The sequence below is a fragment of the Lontra canadensis genome, unplaced genomic scaffold (genome assembly GCF_010015895.1).
Source record: "Lontra canadensis isolate GAN:19392208 unplaced genomic scaffold, GSC_riverotter_1.0 scaffold10, whole genome shotgun sequence".
In the NCBI taxonomy this organism is placed as follows: domain Eukaryota; kingdom Metazoa; phylum Chordata; class Mammalia; order Carnivora; family Mustelidae; genus Lontra; species Lontra canadensis.
Window position 1 is genome coordinate 16,416,007 of NW_022631004.1, and position 18,309 is coordinate 16,434,315.

Genomic DNA, 18,309 nt, shown 5'->3' on the forward strand with positions numbered 1-18,309 from the left:
TGGGTTATCGAGCTAATCCTCACAACAATACTTGACCCTACTGACGGTCATGTGTGCCCCATGGCGGATTGTGACATGCGGGAGGGGAGTGAGCAGGCCTGGAGGTCTCTCCTTGCCTTGCAGATAGAGCAGCAGAGGGGTACCCATGTGTCTAGGGTGTCTGGTGGGGACCAGATGGGTGACCCCTTCTCTGACCCTCCCCACAGCGGCAGCAAAGAGTTCCAGGAGCCCTGATACAGGGAGTGGGAGCCCTGTGCCCCATGTTGCCTGAAGCTTCCTCTCTCTGTCCCGAGACCTCTAGTCTCTGTCTCTCTTTGCTTTCCTCCTCTGTGTCCCTGTCCAGGCCCCTCCTAGAGGGCTGGGGCCTCTGCTGTCACTCCCAGTTTTTTGCTCACAGACTGGGACCTGGGAATCCACACAAAGCATGCCGGTCTGGGCTGCCAGGCTTGCCTCAGGAATCCCTCTTGGTCAGGTGAGATGCCACCCCCAGGAGCCCCTCCTAGGCGCAAGCTGGCCTTGGTGCTGGTGGTCCTGCTCCTTCTCCTTGTGGAAATCTCCTCTGCATCAGATTTGCCCACCTTGTTGGGGAGGAGCCACTAGTTCTTCAGAGAATTTGGAGTCTAACTCTCGATCCCAGCTCGTTTTCTTACCACGCTAGCTGTGTGATTCTGACCACTCGTGGCTGCCGCCTGCTGGCCTGTGGTCATTTGGCTTTGACCTGAGAGAGGTAGCCTCACATATTCTGAGGCCTGCAGCCCAAGGGACAGCGCGGGGGAGGGGGGAGTGTTCTGCTCTGCACTGTCTCCTGAGTACTACTGACTCTGATGGACAAAAGTTCTTGTCCAAAAGACAATGTCAACAACTACAATAGCACAGTAGGAAACAGCTGGTCTAGGGAGGTGAGGTTCCTACCTGCTTCCAGGGGGTTCTTTTTACCTGAGTTAAGAGCTTTCTCATTAAACTCCTGTCTTTTTTAGTTCTGATTCTACAGTGAATCACACGTGATTCATCACAATTCATCAAAAGAGTGAGAATCAATGTCCTTGCATGGTGTGGACGAAAGCCGGACTACAGTTTCCACCTAGGCTGGAATGTGTCGGCTGGGACCTCACCTCAGCCCCTGCATCAGTACCTGGAGACCCGTAACTGATATTTCTAGAATGAATGCATGAATAAAATCAGAATTAGACACTCTCAGAGATAAAAATTTAGTTTGATGAGTTGGAAGCTTCCTTACATTGTTTGTTTTCTCCTGGAATTTAGTCCTTATGGGGAAGGTGTCCTTGTTCAGGAAACACAAAAGGAAAACAACCATAGAAACCTCATATTTACTTACAGAGAGCTTTACTCCTCCCCAGAACTTTTCCACATATGACCTCATTTAATCTTGATGACTCTAACAACAGACATTATTTTTAGTTCCATCCAGAAAAGTAGGAGACTCGGGATCACAGTCAAAAAAGTGTCAAATTACTTGTTAGAACTGTAGTTTAAGTTACTTCTTGTGACTTTAATTCCAGTCTTTTCCTGTTCCATCCCAGCTGAGTAGAGAATATAATACAACCTTTGAACATGAGGCATAGAGCATGAGATAGACTTATACCTTCTGTGCCAGGTACTGTTCTAATTCCACATTTTATAGATGAGGGAACTGAGGCACAGAGTAGTTAAGGAGAATTAAGGGCCTTCAAAAATGAGTGTAGGCCCCTTGGGGAAGGCCTGATTCTTATGCCAGGGAGCTCTGGTTTGAACCACCCTTTTTACTCTCACCAGCCCTGCCACAGTCATGTGCCTGCCAAGCGGCAGCCCATGCAGTCTGGCTCCTGAGTGGGTGATGCCCCCTGCTACACTCCCCTGCATTTGCATCTCACCAGCTCCCGAGCTCTCTCCTGTTCTCATCAACTGGGGAGGCCACCTTCCTGCTCCCTCTTTTCTTCTTACCAGCCTGGACAGTAGTAAACACTCATTGCCCAAGCCTGGAAGAGTTGAGGATAACATTTTCCCTATGGGATGGAAAGCTGTGACATGGGACTTTAAAGATAGGCTAATTTATTTTGGGGTTCTCCTTGAAAATGCCTGGTTCCATGGATAAACCAAATTTGGCTCCCACAAAGCCCTAGATGACTCCAGAGTGCCTGATTTTTCAGCTCCCAGGACACTCCTTTATATCTCTTCTGGGTTATTTTGTCTTACAAGGAATGGACTGTCCATAACCTACCCTTCGGCATTCATTCACCTTTCTTTAGGGTCATGGGGTAAGGCCACACTGGGAAATGCTCAGAGAAGACATTTGTCCTTTTTATTTCAAGATATTTTCGAACAACAGTGTTAAAAGAGTGTTAGAACACCTCTAACACTGCTGTGCATTGTTAACAAGCACGTTTGCACATCACATCTATCATGCTATTTGCATGATGTTATATGAAGAAACAGCTCAAAGTATTTTTAAGATACAGCCTTTTATCTCTGGAAGCACCAGCAAGTATTTGCAGATTGGTCTCGGGAATCAAATTAGCCTAGCACATTGGTGAGTTCCTGGAGGCCTGGGCATTTCTGTAAGTGGTTCCCTAGCCCCTTAATCCTTTTGATCATTTGCACTGTGTATTTTTACACAGACTCTTGTACTTCGGAGAAATAAAATAAAGAAACTTAAAGGTGAGTTTGGCGAGGGCTTCTCCCCACTGTTTGTCAATGCAGATGGATGTTGAATTTTAATGGTAGTAGTTTCTTTTAAACAACCAAACTTCTTTAAACCTCTCCACAAATAATGTCAGTGCCCAGATTATGTCTGAAAATGTTTGCAGAAATCTTTCCCGACCCCATGTTGCTACCACAAAGGAAGAGCCTAATCTTGGAAAATAGTCTTGACAGCCTGGATGTCAATTACCCCATCTGTGATTTCCCATCAGAGCCACTGCCTATGTGACATTTGCTGTCACTCGGTGGCTTCAGGGGTCTACACTGTGGTCATGGAATGAGATCTTCACTGGCTGACTCTTCACTAGGTCCCACTCCTTAGTGGTTGTGGAATGTTGTGTGAGAAAACCTGTGGAGAGGACTTAACTGCCTCATCTTTAAAAGGGGGACCACATTTCTCTTGTAAAATGGTTGTGAGAGATAGTTGCGTGCTCGTGTTTAGAGCAGCATTATTCACAGTAGCCAAAAGGTGGAAGCAACCCAAATGTCCACTGACAGATGAATGAATAAACCAAATGTGGTCTGTCCACACACTGGAATATTACTCAACCTTAAAAAGGAGGGAAATTCTGACACGCGCTGTAATGTGGGTGAACTCTGAGAATGTTATACTGAGTGAAAAACACTGTGTGATTCCACCTTTATGAAGTACCCACAGTGGTCAAATTCACAGAGGCGGAAGTAGGTTGGTGGTCGCCTGGGGTTGGGGGGAGGAGAGAAATGAGGACTTAGTGTTTGATGGAGACAGTTTCAGTTTGGCAGGATGAAAATGTTCTGGAGATGGGTGGTGGTGATGGTAGCACAACAGTGTGAAGGTACTTAATGCCACCAACCCATGTGCTTAAAGATGGTTAACATGGTACATTTTGTTATGTGTATTTTCCACAGTAGAAAAAAAATTAGGAAGAAAATTTGTTGTGCGCATTAAAGAACATCAAATAGATAAAGTGGCTGCCATTTTGTCAGACTTCAGTGAATGGTACAGTTTTTACTAGGGTTAGGACATTGCATTTTAATGGTGACATGAGACTTCATCATGTGGCTATCCCATACTTGGTTTCCTTTTTTATTTGACTTTTGGATTTCTTATAGTACTCTGCTATTATAGAAATGATGGATTGAATTTTTTTTGGGGGGGCACATACATCTCTTTTCCATTATTTGGGGTTGTATCTTTGAGATAGATTTTCTGGGTCTCTTAGAGAAGGTAAGTTAATTTTATTCTTTGTGGCTCTTGATACATATGCCTGTGGGGTTGGAAAGGGCACGGTTGTTTATGCTGTCACCAGCCAAATAAGGGGGCCAATGTTACAGTCTCCTCATCGGCACTAGATACGTTTTTAAGCAGTTTTATAAAATATAGTAAGAAATGGTACGTTCATGTTTCAATATGCCTTTATTTGCTTTTATCACTAGAAATGTTGAGCACTTTTCAATCTTGATTTACATTTATTTCTTCCTATGTGCACTGCCTGTTTACATCTTTTGCCTAGATTTCTAGTGTGGGTTCTATGCTTTTCTTACCAAATACATTTGTCGTGCTTGTTACATATTGTTACTATTGTTAATATTTAGAGAGTTTAATTCTTATGTATTTAATCATTCATTTAAGCATTTCAAAATACGAAATAATGAGATTCTGAAGTGGGATCAAAAGTGGTTTTACGGGTGCCTGGGTGGTTCAATGGGTTAGACCTCTGCCTTAGGCTCGGGTCGCGATCTCAGAGTCCTGGGATCAAGTCCCGCATAGGGCTCTCTGCTTGGCGGGGAGCCTGCTTCCTCCTCTCTCTTCCTGCCTCTCTACCTACATGTGATCTCTCTCTGTCAAATAAATAAAAAATAAAAATCTTTTTAAAAATGTGGTTTTACAATAACATGATTGTTATACTTAATGTATCTTCCTCCCTTGTTATCCCATAATTCTTTTCATATCTGTGAATATAAAATCTGTTTGTTGGCTTCCTTCTATGACTGTAGTCTTTGAATTAAAATTATGTAAAATGACCAATTCATTAAAAATATGAATGACCCAATATAAAAATGGTATTACAAAACTTAGAGCAAATAAATTAAAATAAATAAACATGACTTTTTTTTTTAAACCTTACTAATAATTAAACTCATTGAAAATAAAATGATAGGACACTATTGTCCTACTATAAATTGGTAAGAGTTAAAAACATTGTAATAGTGACTGAGACTGGCCCTGAAACGTGCTGCCAATGGGGAGGGAAAATTGGGTCAACTTTACCGAATAGCACCTAAGCAGTAAATGGTAAGAAACTTAAAAATGTTTGTAAGCATTGGTTTAGAAATCCCACTTATGTAACTGTGGCTTGAGGCAGTCTTGGAAATGTGGAAAGATATTTACACCAATAGATAAAATTAGGATTCAGTCTAAACCCCCAGTGACAGGGGATGATTGAATAATAGTACAACCATCTTTGGAGTGTTACATAGTCATTATAAGTGGCATTTCCTAAAAATTCCAGTGATATAGGAAAATACAATATGCTGGTAAGTTGAAAAAAATGATGCCATGCTTGCAGTAAAGCAAATTGTGCATGGTGTGGTTGCGCGTGTGTGCGTGTGTGTGCATGTGTATGAGCACATGTGCACTCTTGTGTATCTGGTATATATTCAGAAAGAGTTGTGTAAAATATAATGTTAGTACTTATTGTATGTGGTCAGAATATAATATGTAATTTTTCTTTTCTTTTTTTATACTTCTGTACATTTTTAAGCTTCATATTGTTTGCAAATTTTTATTTCTACAGTCAGAAATTAAATGTGAGAAAACAGATGAAAGATAATGAATAGACTTTTTTTCCTTTTCTGGATTCATGTTCATTTTTCTTTCTTTGCTTGTTTATTGGACAGAATCCTGGACAAAAAAAAAAAAAAACAGAAGATTCTTAGGTTCAGGAATTCACTGGCTCCATGTGACCTTGGGCAAATGTAACTTCTAGGTGTCTCCGTTTTCCCCTCAGTAAAATCACTGTGAGGGTTAAAGTGAGATCACTAACCTATGGGCAAACCCTTTTGCCAACTAAGGTGAAATTCAAGGGATTCCCAAACCACTGTGCAATCTGATCATTTAGGACTCCCAGAACTCACTGAGAACAGTTATCCTCAGGGTTACAGTTTATTGCAGGGAGAGTATAGCAATCAAAATAGCCAAATGGAGAAATGCATAGAGCAGAGTCTGGAAGGGTTCCAGTGCCAAGTTTCTGTGTTGTCTCCCATGCAATCAGGATGTGTTACCCTCCTGACATCCCTATGTGACAATACACAAAAAGTATTGTCAACCAGGAAGCTCCCTCATGCTTTGATGTTCAGAATTATTATTTGGGCTTCATTACATATGCATGATTGATGATTGTCCACATGGTTGAACTCAGTCTTTAGGTCAGCTGATTCTGCATTACCCAAAGTCCCCAGTCTCAGCACATGGTTGGTCTGTCAGGCATGGCCAGCCCTGACCCCAACACTGTTGGGTGTGGCCATCTGGATTCTAAGATTCCAAGGGGCTAGCTTTCACCCTAAGACCGTTGCTGTGGCCAGCCTCACCTTAAAGAAGGATATTCCTATCAGGTATGATGCAGATTACCTTCCAGAGACCAAGGCAGAGAAAAGCCAGATATCTCTTAGGGCAAAGCTAAATTCTTTACTGCATGTAAGGTGCCCAGAAAGAGATGGAAAACAAATTAAATAGAGATGATATGTATGGAGGGTTCTATTATTTACTATATCCTAACACTGTGAAATAAGGAAGGGCATGAATTCCAGAGGTACAAGGGCTACTACAAACACCCACTTCCCTGATCTCCAGAACTCTGGGACCACCTCTGAGAATGGGCACACTAACAGAGAGACCTTCGCTGTGGTCGAGATGAAATAGGCTGAGAAAAGCCTTGTCCCCCGCTGGGTATGTGAACCTGACCTGTTGCCCCTGTGTTAAGGGCACAGCGAATATGTCCCTCCATTAACAAATCGATCTGATGTGAACGAGGTAGAAGGCTGTTTGTCCCAGGTTTCTTGATCTGGCACCATGTCACCCTGTAGTGCAGCTGTGCTTACTGCATATCGCAGGGAGTGATAATAAAAATAAATTGGCTCATTCCCCTCGCCGAGTTTCAAACCTTGAGCACTATGTCAGATTGGATCCATAAGGTTTCATAAGGGTGAGATTAAAGAAAAAAAAAAAACCCGAGTTTGTTTTCTCGTGAAATTAAAGAAAAAAAATAGAGCCCAATGACGAGAAGTCATCACCCTCAGGAAGCTCGCCAGAGGACAACTGTATGCATTTATGGAGACAGAACCAGCGACAGACTTGCTATGAAATCGTTAGCTAACGTACTGTTAGGCTCCCTCCCTTGCTGTGGAGGGAAGAACATGAGCCCTTGTCTGGTGGTTCTGTGGAAACAGACGACTTGTAGTAGATTGGTGTTGTCAGTAAATTTTGGTTGTACATTCTGTTTCTTTCAAGGAAAAACTGGCCACGCAGAAGTAGTCCGAGTGGTGTACGAGCCAGCACGCATCAGCTTTGAGGAACTGCTCAAGGTCTTCTGGGAGAATCATGACCCGACCCAAGGTAGATGAGTGAGCCAGTATTTAATTATCTTACTAATTACAGCTGGGATAATTAGTGTTTGAGCTGCATGGAAGAGATGAACCTTGAAATCACACAGGAGCTCAAGAATATGATTGCAGACATTTATTGACGGAGGAGAGGAGGGGCTGGGGAGCAAACGGGGGAGAGAATAAAGGCACAGCCACAGTCTGCGCTCCTCCCCCCTTTACAGCTGTCAGGGGTGGGAAAATTCCCACAGAGAAAGACGCCAGACAATAGAGATTCGTTCACCTTTGATTATTGCATTATTCCTCCTTAATGCAGTCTTTTGTCTACAAAATTAAAGTGTCTTTCTAGCAGCTCCAAAGTTTTCCTGATTTATGGTTCTTTTATTTCCCTGAATTTAGCCTTTCTCATCTTTTGACGTTATCAGGATTTTTTTTTTTAAATGTCTGTGGGTGATTAAAAAAAAAAAGAACATAAAGGTAAAATGCAGTATTCAGTAGGTCCACAATGCTTGGATTATTTAAATATTTCATTTGTCTTCTTTGGAATTGGTGATATTAATATATCTGGGCTATAAACAATGGTGGCCAGAAATTTTATTCGAATGCACACACAAGCAAAATTCCCTGTTGGCAAATATCATTTGTAATATTCAATAATGAAGCAATTTCCAGATTTCATCCTAACAGCCTTACAAGCACTGCCTTGCCAATATGATGATCTGATATTATGAGGCTTATGAACTGAAAAGTCCTATATAATAGATGTGATTTTCACAAACCCTGTTCATTTAGCAATCAGTCTGTTTAACAAAAATATTTTCCCTTTGGTGTCAGGTTTTTGTGTAGCGGGTATGCTGTGTTGGCTGTTTCTGAAGAAGGGGGTGTGCTTTTCCAAATGTGCATTGTGCTTTGTGGTGGAATTTTAATACGACCCTGGCAGTACAGGGCGGTGGGTCTTGAGTTCTGATTCTAAGTACCACCCAGTGCCTGGGTGATTTGCTAGAGGGCAAAGGTCAGAGCTAAGGCAAGAGTAGCAAAATGATAAAGGAGCCAGGGTAATGCAGGTTCAGGATCCAGGTAAATCCATCAGGATGGGTGAAGGCCTAGGAAGGGTGCCAGGAGCAGGTGTTCCTGGTTTGGCATGGGGTATAGAGCGGGGGGATGAGTTTGGGGGGGGTGTAGAGCCGGGGGATGAGTTTCTAGCAGGAGAGTGGTGAGATATGGGGCAGGGGAGGTAGAGAACTGGTGGGGTAAGAATACTATAGTCAGAAGGTTCAGATTCACCCTGCTTTGGACTCTTGGACCTGGCCTATCATATGTGAAAGGCAGGCCTAACAAACTTATGGTCGTCTCAGCAGGAAGCTCTGACAGTGAGCATCATAAATAAGAGTGATGATGGCTAAGAGCTCATGCTGGTGAGCCTTTGATCCAGGTGGAGTAGGCATTTGGCTCCCAAAGCCAAAGGTCAGGGCAAGATGCTCAGCGTTTCAGAGTTCTCAGTGGAGACACACATTAGGAGCCCAGGACAGCCCGAAGTCATGTAGGAGTCACGCTCGCTGCAGGCCCACAAGGTTGGCTATGTGGCCTTTGACTTGGCCAACCATAGTGTCATGTCCTGATACAATCACTTTATGTCTAGCCTTCGCAAAATTTCAAAAAGGGTGAAGTCTGTCATTCACTTCTCTCTCCTTCCTTCTCTTCTTTCCTATTTTATCCCATCTTTTTACTAGCACACCTCAGTTAACTATGCCACTGGTCCTGGCCCCTAAATCTTAGGGGGAGTTCTACTTTTTAAAAGAATCTTAAATGAACCTCTTGTTCTCTCTATCCCATTATCAAATTTGTCTCCACTGTGCCTCATTCCTCTTTGAAATTCTTGGTTTATTGTGTGTATTATTTGCTAATAACAAAGTACCACAGATTGGGTGGCTTAAACAACAGAAATTTATTTTCTCACAGTTCAAGAGGCTAGAAGTCCGAGATGAAGCCTTTGGCAGGGTTGGATTTTTCTGAGGCCTCTCTCCTTGGCTTATAGATGTCCATGTTCTCCCTGGGTCCTGTTCACATGGTCTTTCCTCCATGTGTATCTTTGTCCTAATCTCCTCCTCCTATAAAAACGCCAGCTAGATTGGATTAGAGCCCACCCCAATGACCTGATTTAATTTTAACCTTCTTTTTAAAAAGATTTTATTTATTTATTTATTTGTCAGAGAGAGAGCTAGCAAACAGGGAGAGTGACAGACACAGGGAGAAGCAGGCTCCCCACTGAGCAAAGAGCCTGATGTGGGACTCGATCCCAAGACCCTGGGATCAATGATCTGAGTTGAAGGCAGACACTTAGCCAACTGAGCCACCCAGGTGTCCCTTAATTTTAATCTTTAAAGACTCTATCTCCAAGTAAGATTATATTCTGAGGTACTAAAAGTTAGGGCTTCAACATATGAATTTGGAGAAAATATAGTTCAACCCAGAATACTGTCCAATAAAGTAATAGGTTGGTATACTATTCTTCCAGAAGTATTTTGATTCGAACAGAGGGGTTGTAGACTCATAGACAGGAAGAGACTTTAGAGGTCATCTGCTTAATCTTCAGCTTCAATTCTATAAGCCAAAAGATGAAATTGCTGCTGATGGTGTTCACAGACAATAGGATTTGATTGTTCAGTGACATATTTTTAACCCTGATATTTTAGACAAATTATGCATGTAGAGGAAGAATTTTTTTTAACCCTTGTATAGGTCTGTTTCTACTTAGAATAGTGCTTGATGCAGTATATATATTCACAGATATTAAATCACAAGATATCTGATTTTCCACATTATTACTAGGATTACTTTTGTTGGAGAGTCTAGTGTAATGGGCTATGGGAAAATCTTTATCTGCATTCCAAAGTTTCCCATTACACTTCTGGAAATAGGGTGAAATGAGTGATCATATGACCCAGGCCTGGCCAATCACAGTATCTGTTTCTGTTGGCAACAGTGTTTGATTCAAGGCATGGGTATTTGACCCAAGCAGGACAATATGGAGTCCCTCCCTGGGACTGTCATTTGAGAGAAAAAGGTGTTCTCCCTTTTCTGGGGCTGCCAAGGTGGAGGTGTTCTGTATGTCCACAGGAGAAACAAGGGAGGAAGTTTAGCAAAGACACTGAAAAACGAGAGCTGAGAATAGAGAATCTTTCGGAGACTGAGGACCTCTCAGTTATGAGAACTACTAGGTAACTACCCTTCTCCATCTTTTTTAACTGAAGCTAGTTTGTTGGGTTTCTATTACTTGCAACAACAACAAAAATCCTTGCTAATCCACTCATTCAACTTAATCATTGTGCTTATTATATCGCACATATTATTATACATGTTATTACATGTATTTATTAGTTAAACCATGTTCATTTGGCTCTGTAAATCAGAGGTCTAAAGCCATTTGGTTAATAAGTTTATCACTGACTCAGACATGGAGTGGAGGACACTAAAGATTATTTCCTCAAGACCTGTTGGTGGTTTGATTAGGGGGTTCCTTCAGAATTCAGAATTAAGAATTGGGGCTTGAGATTCGGGATATATGGCCTGAATACATATCAGATCATCTCAATATTTCTAAACTATTATGAAAGACAGTCAGTCATTAATGACACTGATCTTGTGTCTCCTCTGCTTGCCAGGCACTGTGTTAGGTCATGCTGAATCACCAAGTTGTCTGTAAAAAGCAGCAGTATCCAGCCCCTTGCTAATGCACAGAGAAAGTCTATTTCTGTAGGAAGAAAATAGTTTAATCCAAATGTACTGAGATCAAATGAGCCTTCAGATAAATGTGTATAAGACCAACACACTAACCTGAAATCATTAAAGCAAGTATATGTTAACACTGGAACTTTAAAAGAAAAAAACATCAACTCAGAACTCCAGAGCCAATGAATTTAATATTCCTAGGGCACCCTAAAGGTCCAAAACATGTAGTCACATGTAATTTTTCTGAGGTAAGAATCTGAAGCCCACTCCCTGAAGAATGCGCATGAAGTGGGAGATAGCTGGGATGCAATTGAGCATGGCCATCTGAACACAGCTTCTAACTTCTCTACTTGAAGTCACCTGGTGATTCCTGTCCCTTTTCTTAGTATTCAGAAAAGAGACCACCCATTAGAACAGATGAAGGAAGTAGAGGCACATAAGACTGACTGGTCTTACTCAGTGGACATTTCAGAAGACAGCAGGACATTGGATTTGGTGGAGACTCTCATCGGTGAAGCAATAACCTACTCTAGGTTGTTGTCAGAAGCATGAGTGATCCTTAACACTGCATAAGGGATACTCTTCCTATGTCAGAGTTGCTTATAAACAAAAAGACGAAACTTGAATCAGTTTGAGAAGTTATTGACCTTTGATGTGAGGATTTGCCCAGAAAACTGACGAGTCTTAACAGAAACATTTCAAGAGAAATGTATTTTAATTAGCATATTGAAAGACTTTAGTACTTTGTAGAGTCATTAAACATTTGAAGGGGTCACTTTTTTTTAAAGTTATGATTCACTTTGTTTTGTGAGAGAAGCAATATCTTAGAATGATATTTGCAAATGTGGGGACTCTTGCTAATGTTCAGGATTTGCTGTGGTAGAAATAGCAAGAATTTCAGCTTAAAGTACCTTTTCAGTTCAATTAGATCTTCATGGCATAGATTAGGCAGAGAAATCCTGCAGTCTTTGACTGCCTCAAGGTGCTGTAGGAGCTCTATTGGTATCTGCCCTAATGGCAAGGCAGAAATTCCCCCAGTCTGCCATTTGGAAGGGGGCAAAGCTGGTAAGAGAGCTGTCAGAAAATGTAGACTTTTAAAGATACTATTTTAAAGATATTTCTCAGCCAATAGACAATGAGTCCTAAGAGAGTTCTACCCAATGGATTAGCTTCAGGTGAAGTAAGAGACCTAATAGCGTTGTCATAGATTCGGCCAATAATTGGAAGAGTTTTTTTCTCTTAATTTACCAATTACCACAAAACCTCTGTTTTGCTGAAGCACTCAGATACCACTGTTTAAGCTAATATGTCCTGTTGTACTCATGGGACAAATATGACTCCTCCAGGCTCCTAAGGATAGATTAGAACATGCTCATCCCTGACCATGTGGACCATGTGGAGTCCAGACTCCCCAGTCTCCAGACAACATGGCAGAGCCTGAGACTTAGGAGATTTGGGTTCTGGGCCCACCTTACCCTTTCCCAACTGTGTGACCTTGGCCAAGACACTTACTCAATCTGAGCTGTTTTCTCATCTGCCAAAAAGGCAGATGCCTATACTGCGTACGTCATAAGAATTAAATGAAATAATGTGAAAATAACTTGACAATGGTCAAACATCATACAAGTGCCAGGCATTATAGCTATGTCCTTCTCAGTACAACAGTACTGTTTCAATGAGCTTATTGAGTTATTTTTTCTTAAATATTTTATTTATTTATTTGACAGAGATCACAAGTAGGCAGAGAGGCAGGCAGAGAGAGGTGGGGGGAAGCAGGCTCCCCGCTGAGCAGAGAGCCTGATGCAGCACTCGATCCCAGGACCCTGAGATCATGACCTGAGCCAAAGACAGAGGCTTAACCCACTGAGCCACCCATGTGCCCCAATTATTGAGTTATTTTTATATCCTTGATTTCTGTGGGAAAGTATTTACCTTCTACCTATAAAAGTGTGGGTTTTCTGCCCACAAGCTTTCTTTGGTCCTTCCTGTTAGTTGGAAAGGTTTCAGCATTGTTGATGTTGCCATTCTGTGATGGAGTGGCTGCTGGGGGGCTAGGTAGTGGTGGTTGTGAGGGTGAGGGACAGGTGACTCCTTAACTTTGCCGCTGACATAGTCATCCAAAAAAACCAGATCGGATCCCAGCCACTCATGCTTGATCTGTATCCCTGTACCTAGCACCCTCTCTGTGTGAATTACACCATTTCAGTCCTATTCCTGCATGAAGATATAGGGCACAGGCCCATACCTTGGGCTAAGCCACAAGGACACAAACACACAATGTTGAAAGATTTCAGCTTTGTCTCACTTGATACAAATCTGACTTCTCAACCTGTTTTACTCTCCTTAACCCTGGGAAAAGGGAGAGCAACATTTTTCAAGCACCTCTTCTGGGCCAGTCTTAGTGATAGATGCTTTAAATTTATAATTTCACTTAATCTTTACCACAGCCTTATAAAGTGGGGTTCATTGTAACCCCATTAGCGGAAGAGAGGAAATAAGGTTCCAAAAGTTTGTCAGTCTTGCTTGATGTCGATGGCAGTAATTGGACCCAGCTCTGTCTAAAGCTCAAGGCTGTTTTCTTTTCCTGCACCAGAGGGGCTCAAACTTCTGACTAGGAGGACCTCTTCTAAGCACAAATAATTTTATGGATCCCCCATGTGATACAGTTGTGTTCTTAGTAACCCATTTAAAGCAAATATATTAAGATGCCACTATGAATTTAATTACACTTTAAATTGAATGCTTATTTTATTAACTACTACAATGTCACATACCTCTGGAAAATGGAAATGCTCATATACACAATGCATTCTACAGACTCTAGGCTACGCTGGCTGCATGGTTGGATTTGTGGACCTCTTGTGGTAGCTCTAGGCCTTCTCAGGGGACTGTGGCTACAGGTGGGGGACTCTTCCAGCGTACTCCTGAAGGTGCAATGGTCTTTCTGAAGATGCCTGCTGCTTGAGACTGCTGGTTGACTCCAGTGTCAATTCCCCCACTTCTGTAGGATTGGAATTTTAACTGGATTTGTAGCCACCAGTAAAGACTACATTTCTCAGACTCCTTATGGTCAACTATGGCCACGTGTCAGAGTTCTGAATACCAGGGCATGAGTAGAGGTGATGATGTACAACTTCTGGGTTCTGTGTACTTAGAGCAAGAAGTTTTCTCTTTCCCTTCCCCCCCCTTCCCTCAAGTCGCCTGTAGAGGTAGTGGTGAGCCAGTTTGGACCACAGGGATGGAGGCCTCGCACTTATAATGAAGAAGCTACAAGCTAGAAGCTCCCAGAGTTACCATCCCAGGCTGGACTCAGTGCAAAAGCTATCTTCTGTAACCTACTGTTATTTGGTTCAGTTAGGGATTTTTGTTGTTGTTGTTTTTCCTTTTCTACAACAGCTGAACCTATATCCTTACTAAAATAGTCTTCTACTAGAAGCTGGTGATGAACTCCCAGTCACTCTTCTGAAGATCTTAATTAAAATGTTTCCTTAATTAAAGCATCTTTAATCAAATCTATCAAGGGTATGGACCCTGGGGTTAGAGAAGATATGGCTTTAACTGGATCTGCTGTGAACTAGCTACGTGACCTGGGAAAGTTATGGCACCTCACTGAGTCTCATCTCTCTCTATCTTCACTCAAGTGCCTGGGTCTGAGCTGTTGCTCTCGCTTATCTGGCTGCTATGGTAGCCTCCTGACTGGCTTGTCTTGCCCTTTCCGAATCCACTCTCCATAATGACCTGTCATCATCATGACACATCATGACATATAATGATGTAGATCCCTGTCCTGCTTAAAGCATTTTGCTGGTTGTCCATTTTGGGTGGGGGGATTTAACATACAGACTCTTTACAATGGCCAGCCCGACTGCTTGGCACTCTCTTGTGCAACCTCAGCTTCTGCACCCTACTTTACTGCACGTCTGCTGCTGTGCCCTCCTTCACTCCATTCCTGGAAGACACACATGCTTTCTTGCCTGGGGCCATGTACCCACTGCTCAGTCAGCCTGCAGCTCAAGCCATGACTGGCTCCTTCCTTCCTTTCCTTCAGCTTCAAGCATCGTGTCTTCAGAGAGGTCTTCCCCGACCACTGCCCCCCAATGAAAGTAGTACCCCCAGCCCTGGGAGTGAATGATATAGGCTCAGCTATTGTAGAGAAGGAAAAAAAAAAGGTCTTGAAAGTGAGGTTCCCATAAAATATTTTGTCTAGAACATATGAATGAAACCTCTACTGCTCCATCTGCCAAACAGTTCCTACCACACAAATGTGTGTCGGGATGTATGAGGGAATGTAGTCTGTTGTGTGAGGTCGGTGCTGAGCAGAGTAAGCAGCCATAGATAATAGCCACCAGACTCATCCTGTCTCTGTAAGAGCCAGGTCTCCAACTTCTGTTTGTCTTGCTCCTTCTGGAACCCTAGTATCCCTTCACTTTTTCTCTATCATCTTCTCCCAGCTCGTGTTCTAAATATCTTTGATCTTTCCCTGTGCTTGGTTCATATCCTTGATCCTCAGTCAACTTCTCAGCACCACTTTTCCTCCCACTCTCAGCCTTCACCTCTCACAGTGAGTCCCCAGTTGTCCTCAGAAAGCTTTGTCTGACTTTCCCCAGTGGGCTACATGATCTGTGGTGTTAGGTTTTATGGGGCCCGAGGACTACACACCCTGAGCCTGCTGCCTTAGCCTTCAGTGTCATGAGTAGGGGATTAATGGGGCTCTTTGGCCAATAGTTGAAATGAAAAACTCTCCCTACCTCCACCAAGGATTCTCTTCTATTCAGTGCCCTTGGGCTCCACATCTCCCCACCCCGCATGTCCCAGCACACTCACCATGAAGTATTGCTTTACATAGGTTATTCCCAAGAAGTCTCTGAGAACTGGTAGTGGGCTTGGTCCATTCCATCTTCAGAAGGTTTGATTCCTAGCCTCTTTCCAGGTTTATGGTAGAGAAGCGAGCCCCCTCACGCTGTCTCCTGGGAAACATTGATTGGAAAGAGAAAAAAAGTCTTATTTCCTTCTGTTTCTCAAGTTGGCAATTACGTGCTGGTGTTCATATATTTGAACTTGCCAAATTAATATCTGAACTTCGTTGTGCTGACCCTCTTAAGTTAGTTTTTTTATTTAAGTCACCACTTTTGAAGGACTATCCTTTTTTTAGACCATGTACAAGGAATCTATCATCTGCAAATAATTAGACAGTGGGAATTATATTGTATTGCTAATGAGCAGATGTGCATACTTATAGTGGAAGAACAGCTGCACACATATAAAATGCAAAAACGACCCAAACCCAGCATTATGAATTCTGAAAGGGATCTCATTCTTTTAAGAATTTCAGAAACAGAAAAAAATGAAACAAAGCATTTAACTGATATTTTTCTTTATTAATTGTTCTTTCAGTGGCACTTTTCCTTGCATAACATTATCAGACATGTACATACTATCTTCGCTCTTTGCAAATGTGCTATTTGCACTTTCAAATCCCTCTCTCGTATAATATTATAGAGTATTTATATTTAACATTTTTCCTTTGCCTTTCTAGTTCTGTAAGGATCTGGTGCCTCCAACTTGAATGAGGGACTCTTACTGGGTGCTTTTTTCTGGACTGGGCATTGTGCTAGGCACTTGAATGCATGTGATCCCAACCTGTGAGTCGGTGGTCTTAGGCCCATTTTACAGATGAATAAACAGGCCCAGAGAGGTGAAGTGATTTGTTACAAGCCAGTTATTGTTTGTGAGAGAGCTGGGATTTGGACCTAAGGCTTACTTAGTTCCAAATCTTGTGTTCTTTCCATTGTGTGGTACTCAGTCCCACACTGTTAAACATTGTTATCCGATGCTTTCAGCCATTAGAAAACACAACACACTATGATGAAAACAGGAGCTCACTATCCAGTGAGAAGTTTCTATCCTCATGAGCTCCTTGGAATGTCCACTACAATTTTATAACTCTGTTAAGCATATTGCAAGATGAAGAATTCAAATAGTCTGGCTTTTGAAAATTTTTAGCCATGAAGAATTCCACATATTTTAGATAGGAATGGTTAGGTCATTTAAAATTAGAGTTTAGTTAAAGAAGTTCCTAAAAGAGTTCTTATAGGGCATCAAAACTTATGGGGTATAGTAAAAGCAATTCCAATTTCCTAAAAGAAGTTAGAAATTACTGTGAACTATCCAGTAATTAGAATACTACACATCACAACTTACAGGGCATAGTTAAAGCAGTTCCTAAAACAGACAAACAGACAGACAGACACGCATTTAGTTATTTGAGAGAAAGAAAAAGAGAACATGTTGGGGTGAGGGGCAGAGAGAGAGGGAGAAGCAGACTGAGCAGGGAGCCTGAGGCCATACAGGGCTTATCCCAGGATCCTGCAATTATGACCTGAGCCTAAGGCAGACACTTAACTAACTGAGCCACCTAGGCTCTCCCAAAAGGAAATAAAGAGCCTTGATTAATATATTAGAAGAAGAGAAATACTGAGCTAAGTATCCATCTCAAGAACTTAGAAAATCAACAACAAAATAAACCAAACAATGAAGAAGATAGGAATAATAAAGACCGGAAATAAATTAATGGAAAGTAAACAAGTAGTACAGAAGATTAATAATGCCAAATGTTGGTATTTCAAAATGGCTAATAAAATTGACATTTGTGCATTATGGACATTGCTGCTACCAAAATTAACATTTTGGTAAGCTGATCAAGAAAAAAGTGAGAAGGTGCAAATACCCAACATCAGGGATAAAAAATGGGATATCATGACATATGAGCAACTTTCTGTCAATAAATTTGAAAGTTAGATTAATTCCTTAAAAATCTAACTTAAAACTGAATAGACCTATAGTCATTAAGAAATGGAATCAGTATTTTAAAAACTTCTCATTATAAAAATCACTAAGTTCAGATGGCTTCATTGATGAATTCTATCAATGTTTAAGGAAAAAAATTATTGCAATCTTCCACACAATCTTCTAGAGATTAAAGAATGATGGAATTCATCTTATGATTTTTGCATAGCCTTGACACCAAAACCTGATGATATGAGAAAAGAAAATTATAGCTCAATCTTACTCATGCACATATATACAGAAATCTTTAAGTATTAGCAAACTGAATGTAGTAATATATATACAAAGCATGTATATATCATGACCAGTTACATTCCTTCAAGTAATGCAGAGTTGGTTTAGCATTTTAACATCAACAGATATAATTTACACATTAGTGTAGTAAAAGAAATAAGGCATATGATTATGATGTGGTTAAGCTTCAGTGAGCGTAGGCCTCTGAAAAGTTCATGAAAC

General features: G+C 41.6%; 1 protein-coding gene across 7 annotated transcripts in view; it reads left to right on the forward strand.

The window, feature by feature from the left end:
• The window catches only part of MSRA (methionine sulfoxide reductase A), a 419,310-nt gene that overhangs the window by 264,590 nt on the left and 136,411 nt on the right, over window positions 1-18,309 (forward strand). For all 7 annotated transcript variants that reach the window (XM_032855725.1, XM_032855726.1, XM_032855728.1 and 4 more), the window contains one exon: window positions 7,187-7,291. In XM_032855725.1, the coding sequence (XP_032711616.1) occupies window positions 7,187-7,291 (105 nt within the window). The remainder of the gene's footprint in view (window positions 1-7,186; window positions 7,292-18,309) is intronic.